We start from the raw sequence: 23,101 nt of genomic DNA on the forward strand, positions 1-23,101 counted from the left end.
GAGTCTTCAGGGCACACTTTCCAATACATCAATAGCAGTTGTATTTCTAACCCAAGGAAGTTAAAGCACAGAGGAAAGTAGTGCAAAGTTGTCTCACATCCAAGCCAAATATTTTTGCATCTGGAAACAATTACGTATCTTTAGCTCTAGCCCTTGGAAGGATTCTATAATGTCCCGCAATATCTGAAATATTAAACTACAACTTCTGCAGAGTAGGTCATAATGATTTTACTTTAATGTAAACTCAAATAACCAGAAGTAAAATGATACTTCCTCTTGAACTTGATTTTGTTTTATTCAAGGAAAAATTAAGGATTGAAGCGTAAGGACCAGTTTTCAAGAAGGTCCACACCGATCACATTTGGATAAACTACAACTAAACAAAAGCCTGGCTTTTCCATGATGCAGAAACACTTTAGAATGATTAGTTGATCTTTGATTGGTTGCTGCCCACTGGAGACTTCATGCCGACTAATTTAATTAATTTCAATGGAAAATTGCTTCTGGCTGACCATATTTGTTAATGGGCATATAAAATAATGTACTTGCTTAAGAATAAATGAAGGTTTCATACTATTAGTTCAGTAGCTTTAACTCTAGCAAATTGAGCATACCAAAATGGAAGTTTCCAATTATAGCAGTATTAGAGAACAAGTTAAAGTAAGCTGAGCAAACAGAAATCAAATTACTTTTAATGATCTTGGTTTAAATTATGTTTTTGATCTTTTCAATCACAAACATTTTGCTTTACAAATAATAAAGCAAAATTAACATGTGCAATGAGTCTTTATTTGTTTTGAAATGCAAGTTCTACTTGGTTCATGGCTTTGCTGAAAACAAGATTACTGACATCTTAAAACAAAATGAAATATGTACACAGAAGAAAATGTTAATAGTGCACATAGTATATGCCTGCATTTTTAATGGGCATACAGTGCTTACTGTGCCGACAGTCAGTTAAATAAATAATGAAGAACAAATTGTGGAAGAGTTCCAGTTGTTCATTCTGCCATAACCATACCCAAACTCACACTAAGTTCTCTTTGTGTGCAAATGCAGTGCCTGTGTAATGTAATTTTAGCCCTGGTAAACCAAATGATTTTTCATCAACAAACATCCGTCCAAAAAGCTTTCGGCAGTGGTGAAGAATAACACACAAACTGTAGAGCCAAAGATCTATTCCTATGAAGTGATTCCGGTTGGGCCAATTTGGCTCTACGTGCATTTTGTTCTGAACTGTAACTTTAGGTCAGTTCAGACTTTATATGTTGCATCTGCCTATTCATGCAATCATACCAAAGATTAAAACTTCCATACAAAACCCAATATACATGTTAAACAAAAGTTCCAGGTTTAGGGAGATGGTAATTGGAGTTTGAAGACATTCCTCTCTCACTAAGTCTAACATTTTGAAAAATTATTGAACCCAAGTGCTTTGTTTCCTCTAATTGTTAAGCTGGTTAAGGCAGTGGGTACTTGACCCTACAGAATGTATATTCAGGTTCAGTTCTTTATTTGTGTAGCTTGTATGGCAATATGGATACTCTAAATAAACTCAGTGATGTTGGGTGAAGGAAGATGTTGGGTGTCGGGTTAAGGCAGCATCAGGGTTGGCTATAATGCCTTCAACATTCTCAGTAGCCTGTTGGCACTCACCAACTGTCACAGATGAAACATGTATGATTGGGCAAAGTATTAGAGAGTGACCAACATCTTCAAAGTTACTACTTTGAGGGGAGAAGGCAAAAATTGGCAGAAAAATCAGTGAAAAAATCCCATTGTGCTTGAATGTCAACTATTGTCAGTCCATTCTAAAATAACTACCAATTATTTTGACTCCACATTTTCAGTAGTGACATATTTAGAAACAGAATCCATTGCTTAGCGTATGTTTATAGTTATTAAACAATGTGCCTTAAAATTTATGAACTGTACACAAAATGTTTTGACATCTGTTCATCAGATTGCTGTGCCATGAAACTTAAGTGAAGAAAGAAATACACAGTGTGCCCTGCTTTCTGGCCCTGAACAAAGTTACATGAGAAAGCTAATGAATAATATTTTTATCATTTATTTCTCATAAGAACTAATTGCAAGAACATTAAAAGTGACCTCAGGATAAACCAATAATAAAATTCAGCCAAGTAAATTAATTTTACATCCTATAAATACACTGCGTAAATATTATAATGATACATGGATATCAGTGAACAAATATACCGTCCGTTTTTGTCTTGGTATTGTCAATTGTACCAAATAAAGTTTCCCACAACATTTTATTCATTTCAATTGCTTGGCTTAAGAACAGTTCCAACAGCAACAATTCAAATTAAAAACAGACATATAAAAAGATAAATGTACAAAATGTTACATCATTTCTGACCACTTCATTTGTTTCGGTTTTTAAAAAAAGTCCTGTCAGCAATGGCCAAGTGGTGTAGGTAGTTACTGAGAGGCTAAAATTAATGCATCTCCCACATTTTGTCGTTGGAATTAAGGCTAATCTGCATTGCACATTTCCACTCAAGTCCCTCCAAAGATCTGCGGCCACAAAATCCATGGTCTGCGGTGGATCCGTAGTTTGAGGTGGGTTTTGGAACCAAGTGCAATTTCAGAAGAAACCTACAATTTGAAGTGGAAATCTGGTCCACTGGGATTCTAACCCATGAAGCTTGCACTGAGAAATATGTACCCCAGTGGAACTGGTCTGTGTCCGCAACACTGCAAAGGCTGCTTAGGGACTGCCTTGGGCTATTTCCAAATTTCCTGAGAAGTTTGCCAAGAATCCCCCGTTACACTTGGTTGGACTTATCCGGAATTCCGGTAGGCCCTTCTGAAAACCCACGTGAAAAAAGTTCTATTCAAAGTTGTAGTCAGAGTAATTAATTCCATTCAGCTCATTGCTGCCTGCGGCAAATTAGGACAATTTAAATGGCCGGTTATGCTGGTCGTTACTCGGTTTTAGAATATCCTACTACAAATAGTGATGAAAGCAGAATCCACAATAACTGCTAAAGGCAAGCAATGGTAGACAGCCTTGGTTAGTTTTTGCGAGCATTTCTTGACCCCTTGCTACCCTCAGTGCTAAATGCAAAGCAGTTTAATGCAATCTCCTGAGGCAGTCCAACAAGATACATTGCTGGTAATCAGCAGGAGCAATCAGAAGGGAGGATTGTTTTTTATAGTTTATCATGGTTCTGACTGAGTGAGGTGTAGATACATTTACAAAGAATCACTACACTTTTTGCAATGTGTAACTTTTGAGCAGGTGAAACCACATTTGTACATATTCAAACATAGAATAGTCTCATTAAGAACCCCTAATATGCAGGCATCTGCATAGATTCACACCGATTAACATATAAGCATATGCTAATCATTCATAAACAGTGGAGCGGAAAGGGATGAACTTTTCCCACTGCTAGGTGACAGTACCCAGAGCAGTTGGAGCCTTGGTGCAACTTGCTCTATTTATAGATTCTCACACCAGAAGAGCCATGGGAAGCTGACAGGAGGAGAGACGGGCCAATAGGAGGTTAACCACCAGCACCAGCCAATCAAATGCAGTACTGGATGTGATGTGCCTTTGATGATAGTATAGTAGGGGCCAATGAAAAGACACGTTTCCGGAAATAGCCTGTACGTTTAAAGAGCCGGTGAGGAAATGTGAAGCAAGACACAGGGGAGTGAACAGTGCTCTTCGTGAACAACTTAATCACTATCTCATTAATTTTGGGACCCCCAGTAATTTAGGGAATTAGGGAACCTGTGCCGTGCCACGATATGTTTAAATTATAAATCTTCCTCTGGTCCCTTTGTTTGACCTCATGGGGACAGGAGTTAGCAGGGCTGATGCTCCCACCTAACTGGGTACCATTTGACAATCTGTGGCGGGTCAAATGGAGAAACATGAAAGAGCGCACACCACATGCTGTAAAGGAAATAGTACCGCGAGAGAGAAAAAATGAGTGAATGACAGAGGAGATATTGTCCCAGCAGTGATGATAGAAAAGGCAATGAAAAGAACACACCTGAGTTTATGAAATTGAAAAAAAAAAGAATGCACATAGGCAGGCTAAAGATAAATTGCATAGTGAAATGAGTGATTAAGTACTGATGCTGGAAATAAATCATAAAAATATTGGGGGACCAGAATGTAAAACCATTGACAGATAGTAAGAAAGGATAAAAACAGACAGTAAAAAATGGATAGTAAGAATGACAACATAGTGTAGCAAAAAAGTATTTATAAGTGAATTGTACGATGACCCAAAGCAAGGGAGTCCTCAAGATAAAGAGGCAAATAATGAACCAAACGTTATGATATCAGAGGTAAGGAATGGTTTGTGATTGATGAGTACAGCAAAAGCTCCAGGCATTGATGAAGTAACAGGATATCTTAAAGCCTTTTTAGAAACAGAATTTTAAGTGAGAATAGAAATTTGTGATCAAATATATACCAACGGATACGTTCCAAGTGATTTCAGACATTCGCCATTCATTAAGTTACCGAAGAAACCAATGGTGCGTAATCATTTTAGAACTACAAGCTCAATGAGTTAGCTTATTAATAATAATCTTTATTGTCACAAGTAGGCTTACATTAACACTGCAATGAAGTTACTGTGAAAAGCCCCAGTCGCTACATTCCGGCACCTGTTTGGGTACACTGAAGGAGAATTCAAAATGTCCGATTCACCTAACAGCACGTCTTTCGGGACTTGTGGGAGGAAACTGGAGCACCCGGAGGAAACCCACGCAGACACAGAGAGAAGGTGCAGACTCCACACAGACAATGACCCGAGCTGCGAATCGTACCTGGGACACTGGCGCTGTGAAGCAACAGTGCTACCGTAAAGGATCTTGAAAATCAAAATAGAAAGAAATAATAACATATTTGAAGCAGAAATTGGTGAAACACCGTCTGGATTTCTACCTGGAGCAGGAACTGGAGAAGAAGTATTTAACCCAAGAACAATCTTGGACAAACATCGAGAAGTAAACACATTTACAAATGTTTTGCAGACTGAAAAATCGTTGGATCCTGAATACTGTATCACCAAAAGCTGAAATGTGAGTAAAGTTGTGAGAATTATCCAAGGCCCAAATTGGCACCCAATAGCATACCTCAGGCTAGAAGATGGACAATCAGATATGTTTGAAGTGAAGAGGGAAGTACAATAAGACTGTGTACTGTCACAAAATTATTCAACCTGTACCAATGACAAACTGGCAGAGAATTAGATGTACTATCAGGGGTACAAAAATGGAGGCAAGAACATAACAAACTAGCTGATGACACAGCGCTACTTGTAGAACCAGAAGAGGCTCAGACAAAATACAGTGGCTCAAGTAAAATCTGGAAGTTTAGAATACGGATTGAGTATGAACACCAACAAGGCAAAAACAATCGTAGTTAGAAGGAATAGAAATAAAGGTTAGAAAAAACGAGAGTGAAGATTGAACTGGATGGTGTCACACTGGAACAGGTAGTTAAGTTTGTATATTTAAGACAAATGATAACAAAAGACGGTACGTGGAATACTGAAGTCAGAAGAAGGTTTGAGAAAACCGAAAGTAATTTTTTGAAGATAAAAGGTGCGTTAACAAAAGAACTCAAGCTTTTAACAAGGAAGAACTCGTAAGGCGCTATGTCTACTTTCCTGCATGTCTCAGAAATCTGGACAGTAAGTCAAGTGCTATGGAAGAAATTAAGGCCTTTGAAATGTGGATGTTAAAACATATGATAAGAGTTCTACATGCAGACCATAAGATAAATGAGGAGATGTTTGAAATTGTGAAAGCAAAAAGAACTATTAAAAAATGACATCCAGAAAAGAAAAAGTCTGTATATCAGCCATTTGATTAGAGCTAAATTGTGGAAGATAACAGAAAGAGGGGTGGGCCTAGGTGTAGTTGGATGATGGACATCATAAAGTGTTTACAGAGCTACAGGAGATATGTGAGATTGGCACAAAACAGACAAGCATGACTTGCCATGGCAGCAGATCACCTTGCAGGAGTACCCACAAGAAGCAGCAGCAGTAGCAATGGCAGTATGGTGGGTCTGACTTGCTGATAAGTCAAGACATATATCGGTATGATCCTGTAAGTATGATTTGGCAGGGTATTTTGCTTGACTAATCTGTAGTACAGTTCTCCCAAATCTTTTACACTAATTCCCAGATGGGGATAATCCCCATGAGGGGGGCTTTGCAGGGTTGACATCAAAAATCCTTGCTGTGTCTATTACATTCAAATAAAGTCAGATTTACTTTTATAAGTTATCTCTTCCAAGTCATCTGCAGTCCATCAAAGAAAGAAAACACAAAATTTCTCATTTTCTCCTCATTCTCATTTCAGAATTAAAGGAAAAAGTGTCAGTCCAGGACTTTTGATCAGTCTGGACAGATACAAAAATCACTGGGGATGGAAATGGTTGTTTACATTCTAATAGCAGCAGTTTTGGTTACAAATGGTAAAGTAAAGTTCCATAGTCCCAGATGACCATAGGCTGTTTTCCCCTTTTGAAGGGGTGAGCTGACTGGTGGTCACTTCACCTGAGGGTCACCACCCCTCAGGCGAGGGGCAAGGTTGAGAAGACGGGGCTTTCATGAAGGACATCAGCTGGTATGGGTTCCAAATAGAAGTGAAATCATTTATTATAAAGTCAGTTTAATGACTGAATGCTGATTGATGGTTAAAGGATAAAATGACAGCAGTTCCTATTGACATTCTTCAACATGGAAGAAATGCTTCTTTAGAATTGTTTATTATACTCTAAAGAGCATTTAAAAATAATGGTTTAAAAATAATTTCCTTAAAGCAGAAAGAGGGCAAAAAGGGATGAGCAGCATCACCAAACCTTTGAGACAAGTCATAATTTTAATGACCTTTATCTGGGTATCAAAATGATGCAATTGGTACTTTATAACCTCTCGAGGGATGTGCTAAAGTTAAAATGTTCCTTTATTAAGAGGAAAGCCATCAACAATGTATGATGAAAGGTTATGGTTAATTCATGATGATTATACTGATGACCTTGCCAATGAACATAGAACAGTACAGCACAGAACAGGCCCTTCGGCCCTCAATGTTGTGCCGAGCCATGATCACCCTACTCAAACCCACGTATCCACCGTATACCCGTAACCCAACAACCCCCCCCCCTTAACCTTACTTTTATTAGGACACTACGGGCAATTTAGCATGGCCAATCCACCTAACCCGCACATCTTTGGACTGTGGGAGGAAACCGGAGCACCCGGAGGAAACCCACGCACACAGGGGGAGGACGTGCAGACTCCACACAGACAGTGACCCAGCCGGGAATCGAACCTGGGACCCTGGAGCTGTGAAGCATTTATGCTAACCACCATGCTACCCTGCTGCCCATAAGAATATAGTTATTTTCTGTAGTAGCCAAACTAACCATCTATGAGTACATCTTGCAAATGTGGAGAGAGAGAAAAAGAGTTAAACGTTTAGAGTGGGTGGCCACTTGTCAGAATGATAGAGATAGAAAAGGTTTCAGCAAACACAGTGGAAAAACAAGCTAAGGTTTGTGATAAAGTGGAAGGGAGGAGAGATTAATTAACACAAGGGATGATACAGCAAGGGGAAAGGAGATGGTAATGGGACAAGAAACAAAAGATAAGCTTGGAGGAGGCGCAAATAGAAATAGAAAAAGCTGACATGCACAAAATTGGGGGCAGAGACTATGATCTGAAATTGTTGAACTCACCGTTGAGTCCAGATGCCAGTGAAGTGCCATAATCAATAGATAAGGTGCTGTTTGTCAAGCTAACATTGAGCTTCATTTGAACTCTGCAAGCAGTTATCTCCATCTGAACTGTGACATCAGAGCAGTCAGGCTGGGAGTGGGGAATTAAGTTGGAGCTTCCAATTTGCCCTTCCATCTCACTTGCATAATCCATCTCCAATCTTTCTTTCCACTTGTCACTATTTCTTGAGATATGCTATGAATGAATATCCCTCTATAAATGTACTAAACCTCACAATTATGATTACATTTCCTCCCACTGTGCTTTCAGTGAGGAGTCTATTCTCTGCACCCAGTTTCCACAATGCTGTCACACTGGTTCTGTTGATGCTACCTGCCTTTCCAATGCACCCAATAGGCCTTTCTTTCACCTCGACCATGGATTCCTACCCATTGTGATTAACAGGGCCCTCAAACATGTTTGCTTCATTTCCTGCATTTCAGCTCAAACCACTTCCCCTCCTCCCAGAACCACAACAGTTTAACCCTTGTCCTCACCTCCCACCCAACCAGCCTTCGCATTCAACAAATTATCCTCCAATTCCATTACAACCAACGTGATGCCACCATAAAGTGCATCTTTCCCACCCCTGTCAGCATTCCTAAGGGACTGCTCCCTTTGTATTAACCTAGTCCACTTCTCTGTCATCCCCAATACCCCTCCCATGCAAGCAGAGGAGATGCAACACCTAATTTTTAATCTCTTCCCTTCCTGCTGCCCAGGGTCTCTAACACACCTTCAATTCATACAATTGACTTGTACTTCCTTCAAATTAATATATTGTATTTGTTGTTTACATTGTGTCTCTAAATTGGAGACATCAAATGCAGATTGGAATAAACATTTTGTGAAGCAACTCTCTTCCCTAAGTGTGACCCAGACTTTACAGTCCCGTCATTTTACTTCTACAATCTACTCCCACTCTGACATCGATCTCATAAGAACCTAAAAAATAGGGGCAAGGCATACAGGCTCTTAAACCTGCTCTGTCATTCAATATTGTGGCTAATCTGATCTAGACTTCAACTCCACTTCCCTGCCTGTTCTCCATAACCCTTGCCTCTCTTTTAGTTTAAAATTCAAAATATATTCAGTCTCCAATGATTTACAGAGAATGCCAAAGATTCACATTAACTTTGTCTTAAATAGGTGACCCCTTATTCTGAAATTATTCTCCAGGTACTTTTTCTTTTAAATATTCTTTCATCGAATGTGGGTGTCGCTGGCATTTATTGCCCATTCCTAATTGCCCTTGAGGGGGCATTTAAGAGTCCACCACACTGCTGTGGATCTGGAGTCATGTGTCGGCCAGACCAGGACGTTAGTGAACCAGATGGGTTTTTATGACAATAAACAATGGTTTAAAGGTTATCAGTAGACTTTTAATTCCAGACTTTTATTCAATTCAAATGTCACCATCTGCCGTGGGATTCAAACCTGGTTTTCAGGTCATTACCCTGGTTTTCTGGATTACTATGACAATATCACTGAGCCACTACCAAGTTTCCCCATGAGGGGAAAAATCCTCTCAGTATCTATCCTGTCAAGCCCCATTCAGAATCTTATGTGTTGCACTTAGCTCATCTCTCATCTTCTAAACTCTATTGGGCAAAGGCCCAACCTGCTCAACATTTCCTCATAAGACAACCCCTTCCTTCAACCCAAAATTAACTTTGAGAACTTTCTCTGAATTGTATCCAATCAAGTAAACCCCTCCTTTAATAAGGAGACCAAAACTGTATGCAGTACACTAGAAGTGATCTTCGTTGTAACAAGTCTTTGCTACTATTATACTCCATCCCTCCTTGCAATAAATGCCACCATTCCATTTACCGTCATAATTACTTGTTCCGTGGCATGCTAGCTTTTTGTGCTTCATGTTCGATCATTCAGATCTCTCTTACCAAAGCATTCTGTAGATTCTCTCCATTTAAATACCATTTTACTTTTCTATTTGACTTACTAAAGATGATAATCTCACATTTTCCCACGTTATATTCCATCTGTCAAATTGTTGCCCACTCACGTAACTTCTGTGTGTCCCTTTCCAGACTCTGTGCACTCCTCATAACTTGTTTTTCTAACTATCTTTGCAACATCAACATATTTGGCTACAATAGTCAGTATCTCCAGACATGTCATTAACATGGACTGAAAATATTTGAGACCCCTCTGTGTCACCCACCTAGTTACAATTTGCCACCTTGAAAATGACCCATTTATCCCAATTCTGTTTAGATCTTGCTAGTCAATTGTCTATCCATAAGATACCACTCCCAACACCAGAAGCCCTAATCATGTGCACCTTATCAAATGTCTTTTGGAAATCCAAATACATGTACTCACTCCTCCTTAGCCACCTTGCTCTTTGTTTCTCAAAGCATTCTAGTCAATTTTGTGAACGCAATTTTCCTTTCATAAAATTATGTTGATTCTGTTTGATTGTATTATAATTTTCTAAATGTTCTGCTACTATTATGGATTGCTACATTCTCTCAATGAGGAGCTAACTGGCTATAGGTTAAATGACCTACAGGTTCCTACTTTCTTGAATAGGGAGTCACATATCAGTTTTCCAATCTGTGGGACCTTCCCAGACTATAGGAAATTTGGGAAAATTACAATCAATGCATCTTCCATCTCTGCAGCCAATGCTTTGAATAGCCTGGGATGCAGGCCAATAGATCCAGTGTACTTGTCAGTCATTAGTTCCATCGGTCTGCCTAGTGTTTTTTTCTCCAGGTGATAATGATTGTTTTAATGCTATTTTAATGAAGCTCAACACAAGTTTGAAAAACTACAACTTATCTTTTCAGTTAGGCACATCACAGCCTTTCAGACTGAACATTGGGTTCAAACATTTTCCCAATTCGTAGGACAGCAGCAGTTAATAATGATTTTGTTGTTCCCATTTACACTTCCTATAAGCCCATTTTTTGTTTTTTCACTGGTCCCTTTACCACCATTCCCTTTTTTTCCTGGTACCATCAACGTTTTTTAAATTTAATCTCTTGTGCTTCCCACACTATTATAGAGCTGCCCTCTGTTCTTTCCTTCATTCCCTGCTATTCTATTTCCAGTTCTTACAAAACATCATTCACCTAAAATATTAACTCTGTTTCTTACTCAACAGATGCTGCCAGACTTGAGTATTTACAGTGGCTTCTGTTTTAATTTCCAGCATCCTCATATGCTGCTTTTGTAACAATGTACTAGTACGTTCACAATATCCAGTATACACAATATACAATATTTGAGGATTAATACAAGCAGGGCGGATAAAGGGGATCAGTGGATCTATTTGGATTTCCAAAAGGCATTCCCTCAAGTGCCACATAAAGTCAATATACAAGATACGAGCACATGGTGCTGGGGCTGATTTATTAGCATTGATAGAGGACTAGGTAACTAACAGCTGAATCAGAGTGTCTGCAAAATTGGGTTATTTTCAAGATGGCAAACCGTAACTAGTGGAGTGCCACAGAAATCAGGGCTGAGGCTTCAGTTATTTAATATCTAGATTAATGACGAATGAAGGAACTGACTGTAATGTGGCCAAGTTTACTGATGATACAAAGATAAGTAAGAAAGCAAGTTGTGAGGAGAATAAGTCTCCGAAGGATTAAAGAGCGGTTAAGTGAGTGGGGGAAAAATGGCAGGTGAGAGAAAATGTGAGGTTGTCCACCTTTTCAGGAAGAATAGAAAAGCAGAATATTATTAAAGGGAGCGAGAATACAGAATGCTGGAGTACAAAGGGATCTTCATGTTATAGTACATGATTCACAAAAAGTCAGCATGCAGGTAAAACAAGTAATTAAAAAGGCAAGCAGAATGTTGACCTTTATTGCATGCGGGATGGAATATATACATTGGGAAGTACTGCTACAACTGTACAGGATACTGGTGAGACCACACCTAGAGTAATGTACAGTTGCTTCCCTTACTTAAGGAGGTACATACTTGTATTAGCTTATTCAGAGAATAAGCTCATGCCTGGATGAGGAATTTGACTTATGATAGGTTGAGCAGGTTTGGTAAGTGATTCCCATTTAAGACAGATGAGGAATTTATTCTCTCAGGGGGTTTGTTGGACTTTGGAATTCTGTTCCATAGAGAGCAGTGGAGGTTGGATCATTGAATATATTTGAGGCAAAGTTAGGCAGACTCCTGATTGAGAAGGAAATCAAGGGTTTATGGTTGGGGGAGGGGGCGCGGTTATGTAGAAAAGTAAAGTTACGGCCCAATCAGGTCAGCCACGATCTTATTGAATGGCAGAGCATACTCGAGGGGACAAATAGCCTACTCCTGCTCCTATTTATATTATACACAGACGGTTACAAAGAACTGTCTTTATGAATTTCCCTTCTATCTTCAAAAGAGTTTTCTTGCTTCCCAGCTTCAGACCAATTATGTTAATGTCAAGTCAACAAGAACTCCAAACACCTAATTTTAAAAACAAACAGTAACGGAAACTATGTCACCATGTTGTATAATTAAAGTTGTGACACAATTAATCCTATGAATCAGAATATAAAATTGATGTTGACTCCTGGGATTTGTCTGCATTATTTTTGAGAATGCTGTTCGACAACTTAATTAGTTGTCCTGAATGGGACAGTGTTAATTTAAAAACTGATTTAGTGGCCTACTGGATAGAAATAATATATTCTTCCCTGATCTATTCCTTCTGCAGAATTCACCTTAAAGGCTACAGTGGGACAGCTGGCAGGATAAGCAGTCTAAGCCATCTGGGAAATGACTTTAGCACTAAAGATTCAGACAATGACAAATGTCTTTGCAGATGTGCACAAATGGCATCGGGAGGTAAGAGGGAGAATTGTTGCTTCCATCTTTTTGTTTTATAACGTCATGTGCTGATCCTTGGAAAACATACAAAGGTGTCAAGACATGTGGACATGAGCAATGGTCAGGGCCATTGATTTATCGTAGCTATTTTCCATTTTCAAAGGATTCTAGGATTTTACCTGTGATTTTAGGTCACATTCCAGAATTCCATCTGCTTATAATTGAGCAGATTTATGGTGACTAAATAAGTTAAATTATGTTTTTATTGCATAGGATGCTAGGATTTTTCCAGTATGTTTAGCAGTGTTTTGGGGTCTGAATTCCATAATTCTAGTTATTTTCCCATGAAAACCACAAATCAATGACTTTCAGATGAATGTATCAGTTGCCAAGTGGGTTTTGAATGCTAGGCTCCCAAAGCTGTTTGCAAGATTTTGCTCTTGTTCTGTAATTTGAAGTGACATTCTGAATGAATATTAAGTACTCATGTTTGTAGTTTGGCACACAACGAGTTATGGATTCAGACATTGTGGAAAAATTACACAAATACAAACTTGCTGGCTTGGAGGCTCTGCTTCACTAAAACATTCTAAGTGCTTTGCAATGAGCAAACAAATATTTTGTGTTGTTTTAGTTATTTTCGTAATTGAATGCCTTGCACTTGGAATGTTCCACATCAACTGAGTCCAAATGTGTCCATAGTTACTTTAATGCAAGTATACCAGCGTGCCAATATGTGTATCACAGCAATGATTCTCAAAGTACAATCTAAGCCTGCAGAATTCTCTGCAGTTCGGAAAAGGAGGGTAGGGCATACACCCAGGATATTTATGGCATTTTCTGGAAGTAACTAACACTGCTGTCAATCATCAAAACAACTCAAAAGGCAAATTACAGCAGTTCCTGGAAATCTGAAATAAGCCTAGAAAGTGCTGGAAATACACAGCACGTCTGACAGCATCTGGGGTGAGAGAGAGGGTCCGAGTTAACATTTATCATCGGTTCTAATGAAAGGTCACAAACTAAAAACGTTAGCTCTTTTTGCCTCTCCATTAATGCTGCTAGACTTGCTGCTCATTACCAGCATTTTCTGTTTATTGAAACAATTCTGCTGCTTTAAAAATATATTATCCTGGGTATGGAGTTCTGATTGGAACCAGAACCAAAACAAATTCTGTCAGAATATCTGCTGTCATAATTTACCATATTCCCAACTAAACAGACAAATCACCACGTTGAGCTTCGATGTCATTAATTTCATTATACTTTGCATCCCCCACTGATTGTGAACTACCCAAAATGAGGCAATTCTGCAACTTTGTTCCATTCTGAGTATAAGAATTGCAATTGGAGATCATGTCAAAAACAAGAAATTATATGTTTCACAAACAAATCAATTTTAGGCTTCCAATCATTGGATGAAAGGGGACATAGAACATAGAACATAGAACGATACAGCGCAGTACAGGCCCTTCGGCCCTCGATGTTGCACCGACATGGAAAAAAAACAAAAACTAAAGGCCATCTAACCTACACTATGCCCTTATCATCCATATGCTTATCCAATAAATTTTTAAATGCCCTCAATGTTGGCGAGTTCACTACTGTTGCAGGTAGGGCATTCCACGGCCTCACCACTCTTTGCGTAAAAAACCCACCTCTGACCTCTGTCCTATATCTATTACCCCTCAATTTAAGGCTATGTCCCCTCGTGCTAGCCACCTCCATCCGCGGGAGAAGGCTCTCGCTGTCCACCCTATCTAACCCTCTGATCATTTTGTATGCCTCTATTAAGTCACCTCTTAACCTTCTTCTCTCTAACGAAAACAACCTCAAGTCCATCAGCCTTTCCTCATAAGATTTTCCCTCCATACCAGGCAACATCCTGGTAAATCTCCTCTGCACCCGTTCCAAAGCTTCCACGTCCTTCCTATAATGAGGCGACCAGAACTGTACGCAATACTCCAAATGCGGCCGTACCAGAGTTTGGTACAGCTGCATCATGACCTCATGGCTCCGGAACTCAATCCCTCTACCAATAAAGGCCAACACACCATAGGCCTTCTTCACAACCCTATCAACCTGGGTGGCAACTTTCAGGGATCTATGTACATGGACACCGAGATCCCTCTGCTCATCCACACTACCAAGAATTTTACCATTAGCCAAATATTCCGCATTCCTGTTATTCTTTCCAAAGTGAATCACCTCACACTTCTCCACATTAAACTCCATTTGCCACCTCTCAGCCCAGCTCTGCAGCTTATCTAAGTCCCTCTGTAACCTGCAACATCCTTCCGCACTGTCTACAACTCCACCGACTTTAGTGTCGTCTGCAAATTTACTCACCCATCCTTCTGCGCCCTCCTCTAGGTCATTTATAAAAATGACAAACAGCAACGGCCCCAGAACAGATCCTTGTGGTACGCCACTCGTAACTGAACTCCATTCTGAACATTTCCCATCAATTACCACTCTCTGTCTTCTTTCAACTAGCCAATTTCTGATCCACATCTCTAAATCACCCTCAATCCCCAGCCTCCGTATTTTCTGCAATAGCCGACCGTGGGGAACCTTATCAAACGCTTTACTGAAATCCATATACACCACATCAACTGCTCTACCCTCGTCTACCTGTTCAGTCACATAGACATAGACATAGAACAGTACAGCACAGAACAGGCCCTTCGGCCCTCGATGTTGTGCCGAGCAATGATCACCCTACTTAAACCCACGTAACCCGTATACCCGTAACCCATCAATCCCCCCATTAACCTTACACTACGGGCAATTTAGCATGGCCAATCCACCTAACCCACACATCTTTGGACTGTGGGAGGAAACCGGAGCACCCGGAGGAAACCCACGCACACACAGGGAGGACGTGCAGACTCCACACAGACAGTGACCCAGCCGGGAATCGAACCTGGGACCCTGGAGCTGTGAAGCATTGATGCTAACCACCATGCTACCGTGAGGCCCCACGAGGCCTCTCAAAGAACTCGATAAGGTTTGTGAGGCATGACCTACCCTTCACAAAACCATGCTGACTATCCCTAATCATATTATTCTATCTAGATGATTATAAATCGTATCTTTTATAATCCTCTCCAAGACTTTACCCACCACAGACGTTAGGCTCACCGGCCTATAGTTACCGGGGTTATCTCTACTCCCCTTCTTGAACAAAGGGACCACATTTGCTATCCTCCAGTCCTCTGGCACTATTCCTGTAGCCAATGATGACCTAAAAATCAAAGCCAAAGGCTCAGCAATCTCTTCCCTGGCTTCCCAGAGAATCCTAGGATAAATCCCATCCGGCCCCGGGGACTTATCTATTTTCACCTTGTCCAGAATTGCCAACACTTCTTCCCTACGCACCTCAATGCCATCTATTCTAATAGCCTGGGTCTCAGCATTCTCCTCCTCAATATTATCTTTTTCTTGAGTGAATACTGACGAAAAGTATTCATTTAGTATCTCGCTTATCTCCTCAGCCTCCACACACAACTTCCCACCACTGTCCTTGACTGGCCCTACTCTTACCCTAGTCATTCTTTTATTCCTGACATACCTATAGAAAGCTTTTGGGTTTTCCTTGATCCTACCTGCCAAAGACTTCTCATGTCCCCTCCTTGCTCGTCTCAGCTCTCTCTTTAGATCCTTCCTTGCTTCCTTGTAACTATCAAGCGCCCCAACTGAAACTTCACGCCTCATCTTCACATAGGCCTCCTTCTTCCTCTTAACAAGAGATTCCACTTCTTTGGTAAACCACGGTTCCCTCGCTCGACCCCTTCCTCCCTGCCTGACTGGTACGTACTTATCAAGAACATGCAATAGCTGTTCCTTGAACAAGCTCCACATATCCAGTGTGCCCAACCCTTGCAGCCTACTTCTCCAACCAACACATCCTAAGTCATGTCTAATGGCATCATAATTGCCCTTCCCCCAGCTATAACTCTTGCTCTGCGGGGTATACTTATCCCTTTCCATCACTAACGTAAAGGTCACCGAATTGTGGTCACTGTCTCCAAAGTGTTCACCTACCTCCAGATCTAACACCTGGCCTGGTTCATTACCCAAAACCAAATCCAAAGTGGCCTCACCTCTTGTTGGCCTGTCAACATATTGTGTCAGAAAACCCTCCTGCACACATTGTACAAAGAACGACCCATCCAATGTACTCGAACTATATCTTTTCCAGTCAATATTAGGAAAGTTAAAGTCTCCCATAACAACTACCCTGTTACTTTCGCTCTTTTCCAGAATCATCTTCGCCATCCTTTCCTCTACATCTCTAGAACTATTAGGTGGCCTATAGAAAACTCCCAACAGGGTGACCTCTCCTTTCCTGTTTCTAACCTCAGCCCATACTACCTCGGAAGAAGAGTCCCCATCTTGCATCCTTTCTACCACCGTAATACTGTCCTTGACTAGTAGCGCCACACCTCCCCCTCTTTTGCCCCCTTCTCTCCTTACTAAAGCACCTAAACCCCGGAACCTGCAACAACCATTCCTGTCCCTGCTCTATCCATGTCTCTGAAATGGCCACAAAATCGAAGTCCCAGGTACCAACCCATGCTGCCAGTTCCCCTACCTTATTTCGTATACTCCTGGCATTGAAATAGACACACTTCAAACCACAGACCTGAACACTGCCGCCCTCCTGCGAAGTCAAAACTGTGCTCCTGACCTCTCTACTCTCAATCTCTCGCACCCCAAAACTACAATCCAGGTTCCCATGCCCCTGCTGAATTAGTTTAAACCCCCCCAAAGAGTACTAACAAATCTCCCCCCCAGGATATTGGTGCCCCTCAGGTTCAGATGTAGGCCATCCTGTCTATAGAGGTCCCACCTTCCCCAGAAAGAGCCCCAGTTATCCAGAAATCTGAATCCCTCCCGCCTGCACCATCCCTGTAGCCACGTGTTTAATTGCTCTCTCTCCCTATTCCTCATCTCACTATCACGTGGCACGGGCAACAACCCAGAGATAACAACTCTGTTTGTTCTCGCTCTGAGCTTCCATCCTAGCTCCCTAAAGGCCTGCCTGACATCCTTGTCCCCTTTCCTACCTATGTCGTTAGTGCCAATGTGGACTACGACTTGGGGCTGCTCCCCCTCCCCCTTAAGGACCCGGAAAACACGATCCGAGACATCACGTACCCTTGCACCTGGGAGGCAACATACCAAACGTGAGTCTCTCTCGCTCCCACAAAATCTCCTATCTGTGCCCCTGACTATTGAGTCCCCAATTACTAATGTTCTACTCCTTTCCCCCCTTCCCTTCTGAGCAACAGGGACAGACTCCGTGCCAGAGGCCCGTACCCCATGGCTTACCCCTGGTAAGTCGTCCCCCCCACAAGTATCCAAAACGGTATACTTGTTACTCAGGGGAACGACCGCAGGGGGTCCCTGCACTGACTGCTTCTTCCCAGTCCCTCTACAGTTACCCATCTATCTCCAGTCTTTGGTGTAACTACTTCCCTGAAGCTCCTATCTATGACCCCCTCTGCCTCCCGAATGATCCGAAGTTCATCCAGCTCAAGCTCCAGGTCCCTAACACGGTTTTGAGGAGCTGGAGTTGGGTGCACTTCCCACAGATGAAATCAGCAGGGACACTGACGGCGTCCCTCACCTCAAACATTCTGCAGGAGGAGCATTGTACTGCCTTCCCTGACATCCCCTCTAGATTAAAAAAAAACAAGAAAAAGAAAAAGAAAGGAAGAGCTTACCTGATATTACCTCAAACCCTGATCCCGCTGAAAGGTAAGCAAATTTAAAGGCACTCACTCACCTTCACGACAGGCCCCTGCTCCCGCTTCCCAACCACCGTGGGGTGGGGGGTTGGTTAGAGGAGGAGGTAGGGTGGGAAACACTCACAAAGTGTTTCGGGTTTAACTGTCACTTGCCAACAGCCCCTCCACAAACCACCTTCAACTTAGGCTGACCGCACTGCACGTATGCAAATTTCCCCAGAACAGCTGATCAGTAGCTCTGCTCTGCTGCCCTCTGCTGGTTGCTTGCCTTTACTCAAACTCCTTGGGTCTTCTTCGCAGGTTCACCTTCAACTTAGGCTGACCGCACTGCACGTATGCAAATTTCCCCAGAACAGCTGATCAGTAGCTCTGCTCTGCTGCCCTCTGCTGGTTGCTTGCCTTTACTCAAACTCCTTGGGTCTTCTTCGCAGGTTCACCTTCAACTTAGGCTGACCGCACTGCACGTATGCAAATTTCCCCAGAACAGCTGATCAGTAGCTCTGCTCTGCTGCCCTCTGCCCACCTATGTCAGTTTAAATTTGCCTTAATCATGATGTACCAATCCAGCTACATTACCTACAGAATAAAAGGCTGGGATGGGAATGCAAGATGCATTAGATGTCATTAGATTTCACAGAAGTAAAATGAAAGTGGTTCTTCATTGTCACGTAAACTCCAAATGTTTGTTACAGCTTTGAAAACAGAGGAAACATTTACAACACCCCAGCTTCCAAGCCTCTTTCCAACAATCTGCATTAGCAGTGATTACCATTACGTGATCATCATATATTTCTCTGCATCAGGGATATATTTTTAATTTTAAAAAAGTATGTCAGTTCCTTTCTGAAAAAATATGGAAAATAAAATGTAAAAACAAGAGTTAAAATTCTGTAAAATACCGTTGTAATGGACAAGATGGGCCTCGTCAAACTTCCCATAGCCAACACCTTTCTTTCATTACGTTGTTGGATTTAGCTCCAACTGTTACAGGAACAATGAATACTTGCTGTTCTGGTTTAGCTCACCAGGTTAAATCACTGGCTTTTAAAGCAGACCAAGCAGGCCAGCAGCACGGTTCGATTCCCGTACCAGCCTCCCCGGACAGGTGCCGGAATGTGGCGACTAGGGGCTTTTCACAGTAACTTCATTGAAGCCTACTCGTGACAATAAGCGATTTTCATTTCATTTCTAAGCCATCAATCAGCACAATGTCACAATATCCAATAGTGCCATGGCACCTCCTTTCTACAATCTTAGGGTGAAATGTACAACAGGAAGACCTGAAAGGAGAACCAAAGGACATATGGTGTGGGGCTTGAAGCATTGTAAATAGCTTTTGGGATCTTTAAAGTTCTTCTCTGGGTATATGGTGCTTTTTTTGGATGGTGCTGTAGAATGGGAATCAGTGCTGCGAGATGGTTTAAGTGCAAATGGACAAGGTGTTCCCAGGACTGCAACAAGCGAAAAGTCATAAGTGGTCAGTAGCAGGTGGTGTTCATTGATAGGAGTAGGTGCCTGCAACTCTGCACTTGCACATAACTTCTTTCTACATACCCTCTTCCTCTTTACCATCTTCTTTCGGTTGGGCTGCCCACACTCCTGCATGCTCCCCATGCCTTATGACATGGTAAATACAAAATATGCAGTGCACCAGCAGTACCTCATAGATCATAGAATTTACAGTGCAGAAGGAGGCCATTTGGCCCATCGAGTCTGCACTGGCCCTTACAAAGAGCACCCTACTCAAGCCCGCGTATCTACCCTATCCCTGTAACCCCCCACTTAACCTTTTTGGACACTAAGGGCAATTTAGCATGGCCAATCCACCTAACCCGCATATATTTGGACTGAGGGAGGCGAGTCTGCACTGGTCCTTACAAAGAGCACCCTACTCAAGCCCGCATATCTACCCTATCCCTGTAACCCCCCACTTAACCTTTTTGGACACTAAGGGCAATTTAGCATGGCCAATCCACCTAACCCGCACATATTTGGACTGTGGGAGGAAACCGGAGCACCCGGAGGAAACCCACGCAGACACGGGGAGAACGTGCAGATTCCGTACAGACAGTGACCCAGTCAGGAATTGAACCTGGGACCCTTGAGCTGTGAAGCAACTGTGCTAACTACCGTGCTGCACACCTGGCACTGATATGTTGTAACACATATATTAATTATGCACAAAGCTAAGCAACAAATCATAGAAACATAGTAAATAGGAGCAAATGTAGGCCAATCGGTCCTTCGAGCTTGCTCTGCCATTCATTATCATGGCTGATCATCTAACTCAATAGCCTGTTCCTCCCTTCCCTCCATATGCTTTTATCTACTTTGCCCCTTCTTGAAAACATACAATCTTTTGCCCTCAAATTATTTTCTGTGGTAGCGAATTCCTCAGGCTCACCACTCTCTGGCGGTCTCTCAGTGCTAAATGGTCTACTCCATCTCCTTAGACTGTGACACCTTGTTCGGAAATCCCCCACCATCGGGAACATCCTTCCTGCATCTACACTGTCTAGCCATGTTAGAATTTTATAGGTTTCTATGAATAACCCCTCATTCTTTTGAACTCCAAAGAATATAATCCTAACTGACTCATGTCACTCCGCCATCCCAGGAATCAGTGTGGTGAAGTTTTTCTGCACTCCCTCTATAGCAAGAACATCCTTGCCCAGATCAGGAGACCAAAAGTTGCACATAATAGTCAGGTGTGGTCTCACCAAGGCCTTGTATATTTGCAGCAAAACATCCCTACTCCTGTACTTGAATCCTCTTGCTATGAAGGCCAACATACCATTTGCCTTCTTTACTGCCTGCTGCACCTGCATGCTTACCTTCAGTGACTGGTGTACAAGGGCACCCAGGTCTCATTGTACATTCCCCTCTCTCAATTTATATCTTTCAGATAATAATCTGCCTTCCTGTTTTTGCTACCAAAGAGGATAACCTCACACTTATACACATTATACTACATCTGCCATGCATGTGCACACTCATTCAGCTTGTCTAAATCATACTGAAACATCTCTGCATCCTCCCACACAGCTTTGTGTCACCTCCAAATTTAGAGATATTAGATTTAGTTCCCTCATCTAAATCATTAATATGTATTGTGAATAGAAGGGGCTCCTGCACCAATCCCTGTGGTATCCCACTAATCACTGCCTGCCATTCAGAAGAAGATCTGTCTATTCCTACTCTTTGTTTCCTGTCAATCAACCAGTTTTCTATCCATCTGAATACATTATCCCTAATCCCATGAGTGTTCATTTTACAGACTAATCTTGAAGCCATAGAAGAAACCATAGAATCTCTACAGTGCAGAAGGAGGCCATTCGGCCCATCGAGTCTGCACAAACTCTCTGAAAGAGCACCCTACCTAGGGCCTGCCCTATCACTGTAACCCCCCCCCCCCCCCCCCCCCCCAACCTGCACACCTTGGACTGTGGGAGGAAATCTGAGCACTCGGAGGAAACCCAAGCCAACAGGGGGAGAACGTGCAAACTCCACCACCCAAGGCTGGAATTGAACCCAGGTCCCAGGTGCTGTGAGACAGCATTGCTAGCCACTTGGCCACCATGCCACCCACCTTTTATCTTTTCAGTGGGAATTTTATCTTCAATCTTTTATGTGGGACTTTGTTGAAAATCTGAAAGTCCAAATAAATCAATATCCAAAATCATCAAAATCAAACTTATACAATGAAATCCAGTTCTCAATAGTGTCAACTGCTGCTCAAATCTTTTGAGATACTTAAACCTTCCAAGTTAATTTCAGAAAGACAGGGTACTTTCCAGATTTGAAAGTGACAGAAATTAAAGTGTCTCAAAAAATTGAGCAACAGGTGAAGCTAGCTGTTTCAGGCTGCTATTATAAAGTGGCATCATGAATGAATGTGTTTTCCATGAACACGATGCTGCTGTCAAGCCAAAAAGACATTCTGCCGAATGCACAAATGAGTAATGTGGTATTTAGATTTCAGTGCCAGGGTGATATCAGTCCTATAGCCCCAATGACTGGTGGATTGTATTAAATAGCAAGGCCTTTCTTTGGCAGCACGGTAGCATTGTGGATAGCACAATCGCTTCACAGCTCCAGGGTCCCAGGTTCAATTCCGGCTTGGGTCACTGTCTGTGCAGAGTCTGCACATCCTCCCCGTGTGTGCGTGGGTTTCCTCCGGGTGTTCCGGTTTCCTCCCACAGTCCAAAGATGTGCAGGTTAGGTGGATTGGCCATGATAAATTCCCCTTCGTGGCCAAAATTGCCCTTAGTGTTGGGTGGGGTTGCTGGGTTATGGGGATAGGGTGGAGGTGTTAACCTTGGGTAGGGTGCTCTTTCCAGGAGCCGGCGCAGACTCGATGGGCCGAATGGCCTCCTTCTGCACTGTAAATTCTATATCTATAACAATAGGCAGAGTATTGACTGTACTCAACCAACCTGTGCTTGAAAAGCTCAGAACATAATGTCTAACGTTAGAAATGATTCCATGATTGAGCAGCACTTGCTGAACAACCCAGAGTGTGCTAAGAATCATACTAACAACTAATTTCACATTATCAGTTGGGCCTGTGATGTAGCTCACTTATGCAAGGAATTGTCTTTTGCTGGCAAAATAAGCATGTCCAGACATCATATCGTTTTTGAATAAACAAAAACATGGGGATAATAGCTCCCCAAAGCATTTGCCATGATAACATCTTGACCAATCAGAGCTGACTTGCCACCAGTCAGAATCCTTTTTCTCATTCCGTATAAA

General features: G+C 41.9%; 2 protein-coding genes across 8 annotated transcripts in view; one reads left to right on the forward strand and one right to left on the reverse strand.

The window, feature by feature from the left end:
- The window catches only part of mcph1 (microcephalin 1), a 410,735-nt gene that overhangs the window by 222,678 nt on the left and 164,956 nt on the right, over window positions 1-23,101 (reverse strand). The gene's annotated exons all lie outside the window — the stretch shown is intronic.
- LOC119967640 (angiopoietin-2-like) overlaps window positions 1-23,101 on the forward strand; it is a 115,780-nt gene that overhangs the window by 90,556 nt on the left and 2,123 nt on the right. For both annotated transcript variants that reach the window (XM_038800433.1, XM_038800432.1), the window contains one exon: window positions 12,478-12,608. In XM_038800433.1, coding sequence (XP_038656361.1) covers window positions 12,478-12,608 — 131 coding nt within the window. The remainder of the gene's footprint in view (window positions 1-12,477; window positions 12,609-23,101) is intronic.

This window comes from Scyliorhinus canicula, chromosome 6, assembly GCF_902713615.1.
Source record: "Scyliorhinus canicula chromosome 6, sScyCan1.1, whole genome shotgun sequence".
In the NCBI taxonomy this organism is placed as follows: Eukaryota; Metazoa; Chordata; class Chondrichthyes; order Carcharhiniformes; family Scyliorhinidae; genus Scyliorhinus; species Scyliorhinus canicula.